This window comes from Symphodus melops (assembly GCF_947650265.1).
Source record: "Symphodus melops genome assembly, chromosome: 8".
In the NCBI taxonomy this organism is placed as follows: domain Eukaryota; kingdom Metazoa; phylum Chordata; class Actinopteri; order Labriformes; family Labridae; genus Symphodus; species Symphodus melops.
The window spans coordinates 22,447,346-22,461,820 of record NC_136698.1 but is presented as its reverse complement, the minus strand read 5'-3'; the positions used below and the strand labels follow the sequence as shown (position 1 = coordinate 22,461,820).

General features: G+C 39.0%; 1 protein-coding gene across 1 annotated transcript in view; it reads right to left on the bottom strand.

Annotated features, from left to right (window-relative positions):
• Nucleotides 1–14,475, bottom strand: part of LOC306827927 (uncharacterized protein) — a 69,518-nt gene that overhangs the window by 33,621 nt on the left and 21,422 nt on the right. The window contains exons 7-8 of the mRNA XM_079350050.1: nt 9,034–9,099; nt 2,924–3,047 (exon numbers count right to left, since the gene is read on the bottom strand). Of these exons, the coding sequence (XP_079206176.1) occupies nt 2,924–3,047; nt 9,034–9,099 (190 nt within the window). The remainder of the gene's footprint in view (nt 1–2,923; nt 3,048–9,033; nt 9,100–14,475) is intronic.

The following is a 14,475-nucleotide window of genomic DNA, read 5'->3' as shown; positions in this document are numbered from 1 at the left end:
TCACAGTCGCAAAAGAAAGAAAGAAAAAAAAAAAAAAAAAGGTAGCAGGCACAAATAGTCTAAGTGATTTATTTATTAAAACAAAAAAAAACAAAAAAAAAAAAGTCAGAAACTGAAGTTTATGCCTTTGAACATCCTCAACAATGAACAGTCCAAAATAAGTTTCAACTGAATAAATCCAAAGGTAAGAGAAAAAATACAAGGAGCAACCACTACAAAAATTCCTGTTAACTCTGGTAGGTAAACATGACCTGACACTTCCTTGGCCCTGGCACCGTTGGAAGAGGAGTGCGTCAACATGGTACATTTCTCATGCAAAAGTATTCGTTTACAGCCTTCAGTTATTGAGAAAACCCCATGCCCATCCCAACATCCCAACCTGCGTGCACGTCAGCTCGAGGGGGCAAGAGAGCCCTCTTCAGTGTTTTGAAATTTGGATTGCAGTACCCGTTGTGTTGCATTTTTAAAGTCACCATGTTGGTTATTTAGAGCAAAAAATGACCATATTCAGATAAGAGGGCTAAACAGAACTGATAAATTGTAAATTTTTTAAATTCTATACAATCAATGCCCAATGTTCACCACAGGGTTTCCAACAGAACGGTTATAAATCGTTTGATGGTTTCTGACTAAGTACTGTTCAAATGTATAACCTTTCTTTCAGTAGCATGAGACTATAATTAACAAGGATTACAGTCTCTTGTTATATAAATAAAACATCAGCTCATCAACTTCTACATTACTGAATAAGTGTACATTGAGTGTGAAGGAAAATTGTTAAAGGACTTAGAAGAAATATTTAACCTCTGTCCTTGGGTCATTGTAATGAAGACATGTTCAGCAACAAACAGTGGCAGAGCGAAAGAGAGGGGAATAGTAATAAGTGTGGAGATCTGTGTTAGCATTTACTCGAGTTACTGCGACATCCCTTCTGAAAGGTGGAATGGCATAACAATGGCATAGGGGACCTGACACATTTAGGTTCCTTTTAGTTTAGTTTCTGTTAGTTTGTTTTAATAGAATCAATTAAGCACTGGTATTGGAAAAAAAAAACAATACCCAACCCTAGTCTGAATTAATTGAAAATTAAATGTAGTAACGCGCATCAGTTAATCATTTCATTGTGCAGTGATGTATTGTAGGGAGTCTCTGTAACAGAGTTTTGGCCAACCTCTAAAAAGCAAATGCTGTAGCTAGCTGTTCTCTCCTTAAAGGCTGTGTCACCTTGTAAGAAGAGATGGTGTTAAATGTATTCTGGCCCAAACTTAAAGACTCCCTTTCAGCGCTCCTGCTGAGCGGCCGACACTCCCTGATGTTGGCAAGCACTGACATGGAAAAGCCCAAAACCGCCATGCACACAGTGGGAGCTCCATAAGTACTACAGCTTCTGCAAGAGGTGACCAAAGTACGACCCCACTTCCATCCATTTTGCCAGCATGACTTCTCATGCAAACACAGCGGTTAAGGCGACATGACATCCATCAAAAATGGCCAAAGGACATACAGTTTTCAGGAGTGAATGAAGACAAAGCTGAAAGTTTACAGTGTGAAGCGTGAAGGTGAGAGAAGACTCTGTAAATATATTATTGTATGAGACTGAGTGAAACAAGTCCCTATAAAGAAAAAACTCCTCTTTTTTCTGTATGATTACATTTTAGAAAGTGTTTTTTTACATTTAAGATTAAGATATATTGAAGTGGAAAAGCTTTGTCAGTATTCATACAAACTGATCCACTTCTGAAGCACAGCAATTACAGCCCATTATAAAGTTAATGAACTTGAACTTGAGTCACACTCGAAGCGCTTTGACACCATTCAAACACTGACAGTAGAGGCTGCTGTGTTAAGTGTCCATCAGTAACTAAGGAACCAGCTAGAGAAACTAAGCTAAGTGTCTCACCTTAAGAACAAGTAGCACTGACAGTTTGCCGACAGACAGCTCAATTTTCAAATTTTTTATGATGGTTGATAAGTGGTTATTGAACTAAATAATTATAATAATAGTTCTTAACATGAAGAACTAAAATAACCAGGATCCAAGGCATGAAAAGTTTAGATTTGTCATATCAGGCTTTCCAGCAGCGCGCACTGAGCTTATGGTGACGTGCTCCTGTTCAATTATAGTTTGCCATATTCTTATAATAATGAACAATTAAACCAAAATAAACCATCTGGTTTCTTAAACTGACATTTAAAAGAAATAATGATTTGACAATTATCTTGATAATTATTGATAAACATTTTGAATCGTACCGTATTTTCAGCACTATAGGGCGCACTTAAAAGCCTTTAATTTTCTCAAAAAACAACAGTGCGCCTTATAATCCGGAGCGCCTTTTATATGGATGACGGTAATTCTGGTTGTTATGGCTACGTCGCGGAGTAATACACGCGTGCTTCCCCATAACGTTACAGTTTGTGTGGATAAAGACCCTACAATGGCACCTTTCAAGAGACACGCTTACGACGCGGACTTCAAACTCAAAGCTATCAGTCACGACATCAGACTGTTTTTTACGTGTTACAATAGAACAAGACTGGGAGTTAATGTGAATGCGGTACGCTCATTAACATTTGAACACTGTTTATTGTGAATGCGTTTAATAAAGTTTGACTGACTGATTTATCTGGCTGTTTTGTTTTGCTTAATGCGCCTTATAGTCTGGTGTGATTTATATATGAAAAAAGTTAGAAAATAGACCATTTACAGTGCGCCTTATAATCCAGTGCGCCCTATAGTGCGGAAAATATGGTAATAGCATTTTTAGTTATATCGGCCAGGCCTATATATATAGGAATTATTCATCAAACAAGTTTTGAAATCTGTTTTGTACTCGAGTCCTCATCACACCAAGCTGACAAGCTCTATAATCTTGTTATCATTAATTATTAAAAACAAGGAGGGAAATTGAAAAATGCTTACTGTGACAATGAGCAGGATTCCTTTCAGCAGGGTAAGCACTGACGTGATTGGCTGGATGATTGTGTGAGCTAGTAATATGGCAAGGGTGAGAATCCAGGTGAAGACTGGGATCACATAGATGTGGCTGTGGAGAAAGCACACCATTAGTCCCACAGTTAGAAGGCATAGTTTAAGCAGATAATTACCACACAAGTGAGTGACAAAATGTAAAATGTATAATTTCTGAGAAATATCGATCACAGGAATGAATTGAGTGTATTGATGGTATTCCTGTATGTTAGAATTATCAGCTGTTGATGTTTCTTTTATTTCTCTCTCTTTATATTAATTTGTATACACTATACTGAATTGTGTGCAGGGCACAGCTGATACACACTACAAACAATTCTTCAGTATGTGAAAATAAACAAGCAGTAAGCCTTCATATCCAAAATGTAAGAAAAACTAAAGACTTGCACACTTTTCAATTTGATTCGGAATACCATCTCCAAACAAAAATGGACTTGAGCCTGAATATTGCTCTTCTAGTCTTCTGATTACTCAAAACACTTTTACTCTGCGGTTCACAGGAAGGAGCAATTCATGCTGAGCGTCTTGCCCAAGAACATCGGACATGTTACTGCAGGGTCTGGGGATCAAACGTTGACGTTCCCGTTGAGAGTCGAGTGACTCTTCCAACTGAGCCACAGCCCCCCCAAACAAAACGCCTGTATAGTGCTTTCACTTACTTAAGCAACATCTGGTGCTCAGAGGCTTGAAAACACATGAAACACAGAGGACGGACAGACAGACAGCAAAGACTGTCAAACGCGAAGAGAATGATTATTAATTGTCAATAATCTGGTCATTGTGACAGAATTGTGTTTTTAATACCTCTAATCTGGAGGAGCTTTGTGGGGGGGTCTTACCTACACACACTATTTGACAGCATCCGGACTGAGAGCAGAGTTTTTGTGCAGAGACCTGCAGTAACCTATCGATTACCTCCCCAGAGGAGGTTATCCAAAGGAGGCTGACCAAGGTTTTTTTTCACTCCAGTAACCCTGTCTTCCAACTCCCAAAGGGCATCGTAGCATCTCCCCTGGCCCTGAAAAGGCCGATAATGAAGCACCCAGGCGTGCCAATGAAGCGGTTCAACAAACCTGCAGAGTTTGAATTATATAATTTGGGTTAAGTATTTACTGAGGCATGACAAAATAAATTAGGCCCCTAAACTGATAAAGGTAATTATGGGCTTGGGGGAGTGAAAAGGAGGTCTGTGATGGGGGTGGGGGGAGAAAACAAGAAGAGAAGACTAACAGGGTTGCATCGATTCTTGCTTCAGTTACTTCAGAGTGCTGCAGGAGCAGCATGCTAATACTGCAAATTCCAGTTTCAATATTGTGTGGCTCAGACACACCCGCACTGTCCCATAGACATACGGTATAAGCTAAATAAAATGTCCTACAAGGGGATCATCTTCAGGATAAAAGCACGTCTGGAGAAGATGACTCATAAAAGCCCATCACAAAGGCAAGTGTCTTGTCATAGAAAAATCTGATCATGCATAATTCGTGGCATTGGAAGATGTGTACCATGTAATTGTTTTATTAGCAGACAATCTCGCCTGCAAGTTTAATGATAATGGCTACTGTGTGCCACACAATAATTCTAACGCACTAATATTAATCATTTGCAGATAAAAGAAGAGTGCCAAGAGGTGGGAATACTTTCCGGTCTCCATTCCTTTAGTTTGTCACAAGGGCTTTGATGACTTCCACTTGAGTTCAGTGAAGCAAACAAAATCCAGGCTGTCAGAAGGCTAATATTAACAAGACAGTGAGGGTGTGAATAAGACAACCTTGGACTTGCATATTCCCCCATTGTGCAGCATGCTAGATGAGTGGATGTCTAACTTGGATCATGTATGGTTTTCAAACTTGGGTAGATTAAAGTCAGATGTCAAGTATTACTCCTAAAGCCAGAATGTCAAAGTGTCTATTTTGATAGCAGCTGCAGGTCGAACAGTGCAGTATTTCCAGACCCAGCAGGGAGCACTTCACAGTGACTACACCTTTATTACTGCAGACATTAAAATGAATGTTGAAAGGGGCTGGCAGCAATGACAACAGCTCTTTCGAATAAGTTTCACAAGCTCGGCTCAACGAGACTTGCACCGACTAGATGAGCGCTGTTAACAGGCTGATTCCAGCCGATCATAGCACCCTGGGTCTCAGAGTGGATGACGGGAACAGAAAAGATGTAACAGCCAAACACTGACCCAACAGCACAGCATGGTGAGAAGGCTCGACCGAGATCACAAAGGCTTCTCAGACATGCGATGGAAACATCATGTAAACAACATACCCAGAAATAGGTGAATGAACAAGAGTCAGACTTAGGAGGGTGCAGAGAAGTATCAGCAGCTCCTGTTGGCTCAGCAAGAACTGTGGGAGCAAGCTGCTAAAAACAGGCAGGACAACAAAGTTCTTTAAGTGAAAATGAAGGATCTTGGATATTTGTGAGCTGTGGATTGTATTCCTTACTGAATAATATTTCCATTGATGTTGAAATTATGTCATTGATTGTATCTTCCCTTAATTTGGGGTAAAGTCCTGCAGAAATTCCTTTGAATATATAATGTGCAGTAGCTTCCCGCTAATGCTGCTATGCGATTATAAATAATTTATGAATACAATTGACCAGATGGTAGCGCTATAATCAAGGAAAATATACTTAATTTTTCCAAAGGCCACGCCCCTCACAGCGTAAAATCGGATTAACCTGAATTTTTACATATCTTGTGTTCTTCTCGTCACATATTGTAGTTCGTGTTGTGTGAATATTTTAATAACATTTACAGCAGGCATCAGAGATGAAGATGATAACCATTCTTGTTAGCTAACTAGTTATCTGGCTAGCTTGCTAGCAAACTATACTTGCACATAGGGGGCTGGAGGCAGGAAACATTTCCATGGTAACCATGGTCACTGCATGTACACATCAATGTGTCCTTATGTCAGACATTTAACTCTGAGTGGCTCCCACTGCTTCGTCAGTGGTGGGTGACTGCATTGGAATGCTTAATAGTGATTAGTTAATGATTAACAGTCAAAGGGTTATTCATATACTAATGTTCACGAAAAGTTTGTTTGTTCCCTTATAACTACACAAAAAAATGAGCATAAGTTGTCAAGTTCATTTTACAAAGAAGTCTTATGAGACGGCTGAAAGCTTAAACGGCTTTTAATGGACAACATTGTGATGAAGTTCATTATGAGTATTTTTTGTCAGAAATTCAAATTAGCAGCTTTAAAGCTTTGTTGTTCCCTGAAAGTCACGAGGACAAAACAGCTGAGGCTTAACCAAAAACCAAACATTTGATAATGCATTTAAACACTAACTCGTTTCAGCCAATTAGGCCAGTTTACCATTTAGAGGGTAGCAACCACAATGTAAGAGACTGATGAGAAGCTAATTATTGATTTAGTATTCATTAGCATAGTCAAACCATACCATACAACACTTTATTATAAGACAGAAAACAAAAATGATAAAATAAGGCCTCAACATATTAAGTGAATATATGTACCTGAGGAAATATCTCTGCTGTGTGTGGTCATGACTGTTTCACTTAAAAAGAATTGCAGCAAGTTCACGTAGTTCTTTGAGAGCCTCACAGAGAAGTGGACAGCTATCATCTCTGAAGATTGTATAACTTTATACAACAACAACAACAACAACAAAAAAAAAAAACTACTTGATAGTGAGTTCATGTAGGCCACAACACAAACAATTCACATTCAAGTGTTTGACTAACAAAAAGTGAAAACACCTTAAAACATGTGTTTCTTTTTGTTTGTGCAGCAATGACTGCTGAACAAAGACCAAACTGATGTTGTTTTTGGAGCCAAAGGAGGAGCGACTAAGTCAGCACGCAGCTTGAATCAGTAAAACTCAAAACCACAGAATCTTTTGTATTTTATTCTCATTTTAAAAGCCACATCAAGAAAATTACAAAATCAGCCTACTATCACCTGAAGAACATATCAAGAATTAGAGGACTTATGTCCCAGCACCTGGCCTGGGAAAACTTGTCCATGCTTTTATCTTCAGTCTTCTTGATTACTGTAACAGTGTCTTTACAGGTCTGCCTGAAACATCAGTCAGACAACTGCAGCTGATCCAGAACACTGCTGCTAGAGTCCTCACCAAAACCAAGAAAATGGATCACATCAGTCCAGTTCTGAGGTCTTTACACTGTCTGTCAGTCTCTCAGAGAATAGATATTATATTATTAATAGAATTTAAAATCTTGCTGCCGGTTCATGAAGCAATTAACGGTTTAGGGCCAAAATACATGTGTGACCTCCTGATCGTCTGGTACAGATCTGCTGTCTGTCCCCAGAGTCAGAACCAAACATGGTGAGGCAGCATTCAGTTTCTATGCTCAGGATATCTGGAACAAACTCCCAGACTAGTCTCCCAGAAAACTAAATGTCCGCTGAAACTCTCAGCTCTTTTAAATCCAATTTAAAAACACTTGTTTATAGCTGCCGTTAACCTATTTTAATAAAGAGGTTAATCTTTCACTCAGCACCATAACTAACTTAAATCTTTTTAAATTTTTCCTTAAATTAATTTTGTTTGAACATGTTTTGATCATTTCAATGATTTTATTTTTTTTAATTTTAATGTTTCTCTTCTCTCCTCTGTGATGATGCTTCTGATGCCCTGTGTAAAGCCTTTGAATTGCCTCGTTGTTGAAATGTGCTATATAAATAAACTTGTCTGCCATATTGCTGTAATTTACCTTCCATGCACCTTGGCTGCGTCTCAGTGCTGCAGCTTCCTATTTGTTCTATTGTTAGTGATAACTCATTGACTTTAAACTTTGTGAAGGACAGCTCACACCTGGCTTTCATCTGTTCAACCCGTTTGCTTCCATCAGAACACGGACAAACACACTAAAGGACAGTTTCCTCCCTGAAGCCATAACCACAATGAATACCACTGACCCTCCCCTCATGTCCTTGAGCAATAATCAATAGTGCAATATCATTCCCCACTGTGCAATATGTATAAGATATTTGTTCCTTTTTCTGTGTACCTGTACAACTTGCACACTTCCACCTGAACATGCATATCTTTTTCTCTGTTACAAATCAGACTCGTCACTTTTCACTTTGTTAAATGTGCCACTTAAATTAAAGCCAGACCTGTCAACAATCAACTCTAGGAAACAAACAGAACACAAAGGAAAGAATGGAAACTAAAACAAGATGAAACACAGAACCAAACCATGACAAGAACAATTAATCGGCCGATATTAATGTATGAAGTTAGTATAGGTATCAGCTAATTTATCACAGATAAATGCATCGATCTCACCAGATTTATTTACCAGTCAAATGCAATTTCATTTGAGTTCCATTGTATTTCACTTGCAGTTCTCCTTTACCAGCTGAGGGCGCTATATGGATTAACAAGCACCATCACCCTCCAGAGTGTCAAGCAGTGATGCACGTACATGAGCAGTTACTTTCCTGTTGAGTGACAATCTTATCTTCATTATATATCCTATACAAAAATGTTTGATAACTGAATTTTAGAGTTCAACGTAATAGGTGTACATTACTATATTGATATTATATCTGTGTAGTTCTAGAGATTTCATAAATTTAAGAAATATATCGCCTGATATTTTTATTCTTTGATTCTGTTTTTACGCACTGCTTGTAAAGCACTTTGGTCAGCTGAAGCTATTTTTAAATATGCTAAACAAATACAGTTTAACTTGACTTGACTCATATGTATTGGATTTTTCTCTCTCTCTCTCTCTCTCTCTATTATCGATATCCGAATCGCTCCCTAAAATCCTGCATCGGTTGGGCCCTAATTCAAATCCCTTATGTAATCATGTTATGCTTGAATGGTGCATTTTAATTTGTTGTTGTATGGTTTTGATGTGCTGTACTGAGTTTGGTTTCTTTGTCTTTTATCACCTATATGATGTTTTTATGCTCTCGGTACAGAGTAAATTCCCCTCGAGACTATAGAGGTTTCATTCATTCATTCGTTCGTTCACTGAGAGTGAGAAGAAGTTCCAGGTGTGTGCTTGAAAGACTTACCTGATGTTAAGAAGAGCAGCATACGCCTCACTGCCTGCTAACACGTAACTTATCCCAATAGTAATACTAGAGGAAAGAAAGAGGAGGAGAAAGAGAAAAACGAGAAATCTGTTAGGTCATGATTGGCCATCATCCACTATCACGATTAGCACTCCCTCACCGCGTTAAACATTAGGACGTTGCCTCGTCATCGTGCCGGAGGATATGAGCAGCTCAGAGATTAAAATTTAAAATCCTGTCTTGTTTAAAGCACAGTGCCTTGATCCTTCACAACTTCTCTATTTTACATGTGCTCATAACAAAAGTTGCCTTTGGGGGATACTTAAAGCAAATGTTTTGCCTTTGTTTTTCAAACCTACTCTGAGCCTTTTTCTGTCTGACTAACTCGGGCCAGAAATCCGTTTTCCAAAATTTTGTACCTTCACAAAAGGAGTGCGATGTCTTTGAACATTAGAAATGAGTTGTTTTTTTCCCCCCCTAACTGTAGGCTTCGATCCAAAGTGAATGACAGCTTTTTGTTGCTCAAAGTCTTTTCTGTTCCTTCTAACTTTAAGCCTCCGTAATCTCTCCACTGCTGATTGTTGAGTGCAAATCCATTAACAGCTATTTTTTTCCCCTTCCGGACAGCTAAGTGTTGTTCTGAACCGACTCTCTGAATTCCTCTCTTTTAGATCTTAAAAGCAAATACAGAAAACTTTGAAGGACTCATCTCCATCAGTCAAACGCATGTTCTAGGACTCCTTGAAAAGCTGCAAAGAACAGACAGCACCTGATGTGGAAAAAGATAAAGGATGGTTATCTTAATTGACCCATAACCTCTCAGACCTTTATACTTTTAAAGTTACATTTTAGAAGACCTTTAGTTAAGAAAAAGTTACATAACTTGCTCTTTCCTCATCTGCTTGGAGTGTTTGATAAAAATGGGACAATTTAAACTTTGACCCAAAGGTTTAAAACACCTTTTTTTAAAACAGGTATGCTTTTAATCTTTTGGATACACTAAAGAGGATAAGTAACTGTAAAATAATTGGAAGAACAACAGCTGTGTGACATTTCAGTTCAGTAAATGGTGTATAACCGTTCCCATACAGATCTCTACGGAATCACGGGCAGAGGGCGAGTTTAAAGCATGTGCAGACCAAACGGCTACCTCGGTTATTTAAAAATGAAGCCAATGCCAAAGTGTAAAAAAAACTGCATTTGTTCAGTGTCCGCTTGATGCTGGCTCAAGAAGCCCCAGAGGTCAAATAAACACCACAGCCAAAAAAAGCCATTCTCCCTGACATTACCCATCAGTGGAGCTGTGACAGGCTTTAGTAATTTGTGTCCAATAACTGATTCTTCTTATCAGCAAACGGCATCTATTTGTTTTTTTCTAACCTACCTACTCAGTATGTTGCACTTCTATGCGTGCTGCATACGGTATTAGTGTGTCATTATGTGTGTTGTACAACTGCTCCACCTTGTAGGGCAGTACATAAAGACCAAGGGTTGCCAAGGGTAAAAGATGCAGGTCAGGTTCTGTGTAGTATTTCAGTGTGTGCGGTTTAGCCTCGGCATTGATCGACCACTAAGCCTCCTTGAACACAATGAGGGAAGTATCGATTGGCCAGGTGTTACAGAGCTGCTCGCACACTGATAACAAGACCTTCCACCGGCGATGGGAAAGGCACGTCCCTCTCCTCTGTGCCTACGAGGACACACATCAACAACCACAGTTTGCTTCCATGGGGCGAGCTGAACATGGAAACGTTACATGTATAAAAAACAACTGACTCTGGTGCATGTCATTTAGTGGACAAGTTAATTACTCCCACAGATTTCTCAGCCACCAATTTTTATCTTAGACATAATGTTTGAAGGGGACATTTCTGTGTTCCTCCTATGCCAACATAAATAACTGACCTAAAAAAACAACTATCCACACCATCAGGTTTACAGAGTGGCAAAACCAGACCATGAGCTAGAATATTCTAAAAAAACAAACCTTTCGTAAAATTGAAATACTTTAGGTGTAACCCAAGTGATGAGGGCTTGATCTCACTGATACTATACTAATACCAAAAGTTGACATGAAGCACTTTTATGACAGCTTTAACATTGTCGAGGTGTTTCTGTAATGATTTGTTTGTATATTCAGAGCCTCCTTAGGGATGTGCGCGTCTTTTTAGATTTTCATTGCAACTATTTATAACAAGCACACAGTTATCTTTAAACAAAGGACAATGGAGTCATTAAACGCCAAATAAAGTATTAACATCACAGATTGAACACGAAACTCATTAACTGAAAACTTTCTTCAGGGTGCATTTAAAGAAAGGTAGACACCGGTCTCGTCAGTAGAGGAGCAAACTGAACAATGGGCTCGCATCCTCTTTATGAGAGGTTAAATTAGGGTGAGTGGATTCACCTGTGACTGATTGCTGCAGTCAGCACAGGTGTGCATGTTGCTCGTCCTTGAGCTCAGGGAAATCAAGGAGGAGCAACATGAATAATCTCTGCAGGACATGTCTGTCCTTAATAATGTAATGTTTTTTTATTACTATTATTTTTTATTGGTGCAATAAGGTGACAAACTGGTGAGACATGACAAATAAAGTACAAAAACAAGGAGAGGGGATTTAAAAAATACAAAACAGAAGAGACATAGGACAACAGTTATAAGATACAATAGAAAATAAGTAAATGAGGTAATGCAAAATATTAAGATTTCAATCGACACACATCGGCTGACAACAACTAGCACAGATAGTACGAACTACACGAGATATAATAATAACTTAAAAGAAAAAAGAAAAAAAAGAGATAAAATAAGAAAAACAAGTCAAAAGAGCGATAGGGCTAGAGAGAAAGAGAAGGGGAGGGATAGAGGGTGTTTTATGAGGTGTCATTGAGAGGGAGAATGGGAGAGTAGTCAGTGTGTGTTGAACGTGTTGGGGTGTGTATTCCAACTGTGTTGTGAGAGTTTGTGTATGGATTATGTTACACGGTTTGTCTGCGGGAATTTGTGGCACTTGGGATCCTTTTTTTTTTTTTTTCTTGAGGATATTCGTTGTATGGAGGGAGAGGGCGAGGCCAATCTTTTTCTTTGGCCGGGTCCTGCAGCATCAAGGAGAGCACATGTGAAAATGGGATTTTGTTACGTCTTCTTCGGCCTAGTCCACACATAGGCAGGTATTTTTGAAGACAGGTGTTTCTGTGTGTTTTAACCTTTCATACAAACCTGAAACGCACCTTTTAACAGTGTGTTCAGGTTTCTCCTCTGTTTGGTGCGACGTTGTCACTATTGTTTCATGTGATCAGTGCGATGGCAGATGTAACCAAACTACTGCTGGGGCCTGTACGACGAAGCAGGATTTGAGGTTAGCCAGGTCAGGTTTTCAGTCCTACGAGGGTCGATTACTTTTTACCTGGGTATATCACCACGGTAACTTATGCTGCACCTAACATGTTCCGGAGCAGGTTATGTTAGAGATAAGACATCAAACTGTGAAAATCTCCGCCCACTGACCAATCAAATCCTTTGATCGTGGAGCTCCCAGAGCTGATCTAGAGGGTGAGGACACTACATGTGTCCCTCATGATTTTACATTAGACTATAGTCTGTTAACTAAATGATTATTTTTCACTGATATCCTTCAACAGAGACTGAAAAAAGCACCGGAGCATTTTAGTTGAAGATGTACAATATCTACTTTGGGCTTTGAATTGTATTTTCATATGAATGTTTAATGTCTCCATGCCGTTCCACTGAAATAAAACCTTTAAGAGTGTTATAGGCCTACTCGCCACTTTAAAGAGTCAGAGCAACACATTCAGTTCAGCGAAGAAACAGGAGTCAGTTCGAAGGTGAACGAACGATGGAACAAATATAATAACTCGCTTAATTTCCTTTTTTATTTCCTGCATTTGTTGCTGCAGCTGTGTAACTTTAGTCTTTGGGAGCCTGTTTGTCCTAAAAGTATATATATATATTGTTAATATAGTTTGTAGTTTTTGTGAATATAGAGTTTGTAGATATGACGATCTGCTGACAGAAGACACAGTGATGACTGTGATAGGTAAAATGAACCGAACTCCGCCCTTGGATGTGAACGTGCTCTTGGCAACCCTGGGTTGACCTATCAGGTTGGTAATCAGCTTTGTAGGACTATTAAGCACCATCTCTTATGTCAGGGTTAGTGAAGCCAAATCACCCAAAGAGACCCTGGATATGTTGAAAGCTCACTTCGTAGTCCAGGCACCTGGTGTTCATGTTGCTAACTGGATTTCTTTACATGCTCACACACACACACACACACACACACACACACACACACACACACACACACACACACACACACACACACACACACACACACACACACACTTACTCTCCCACTACGTTGACAGGACATTGCACATTGTATTCAGATATTTTGACACCCATGAACAACTAGGAATAGAGAGAACCTTTCTGCATGTCATCCTTATGACAGACATAATGTGTTTTGTGTTTTAAATATCATTTTTAATATTAAGTATTAAGTAAGTAAATAAATAGTTTCAGTTTTCAAACTGTTAACTTGATAGAAAACATGGTGGTCACCCCTAAAAAAGTCCCTTAGCTCCAGATCCTGCTTCAGTGCTCAGATGCGATGAGGATTCTGCTCTGCCAGGAAACTCTTTACATCTCCAGACTTTGTAGCAGCGGCAGTGATATAAAGTCTGAACCTCAAGGACAGCTTTAACACCAGTCTGATGCCTTGGCTCGGTGGAGAATAGCTGTGCTGGTGCAAAGTGATGTAACTGATATGACTTGACAGGTTTTCTCTCCACATTGTTTTATTAAAGATGCTAGGATATGGCAGTGTATTCCCTTAACAAGGACCACACAGGAAAGCCAGAAGGATAGGAGATATCTTCTTCATGATGCTTCAAGATAGCTTAGGGAGGCAATCTGCCTGAATTCATCTTAGAAAAAGAATGTGGTACCTGTTGTGTTTTTACAACCACACAAAACAAAGTTTGTGTTGAATAATAGGTAAGATGCTTTAGATTAGAGCTCGACTGATTAATCAGCCAGCGGATAATATCGGCTGATATCAGCATATCCACTGACAATCTGTTTAATCACAGATATGAACCAATATTTCTGGATTTATTCACCATTTCATTTGAGTCGCTCTACATGGATCTTAAGCACCATCACTCTCCAGAGAGTTGAGTAGTTTATTGCACTTGGGTGACCATCTGTTCTTTATTACATCTTTGATAACTGTATGTGATGGATTAATAAAATACATCCTGTCTGTAGATATTTATATCAATGTTTATCTCTACTGATTGAAAGAGGAAATTGGCCAATATATTGGATTCGTTCTCTCCCTAATATCTGTCAGGAATTGAAAAAGAGTCGATAACTGGACCCAAGTTCAGATATCTAAAAAAAAGGATTTATTT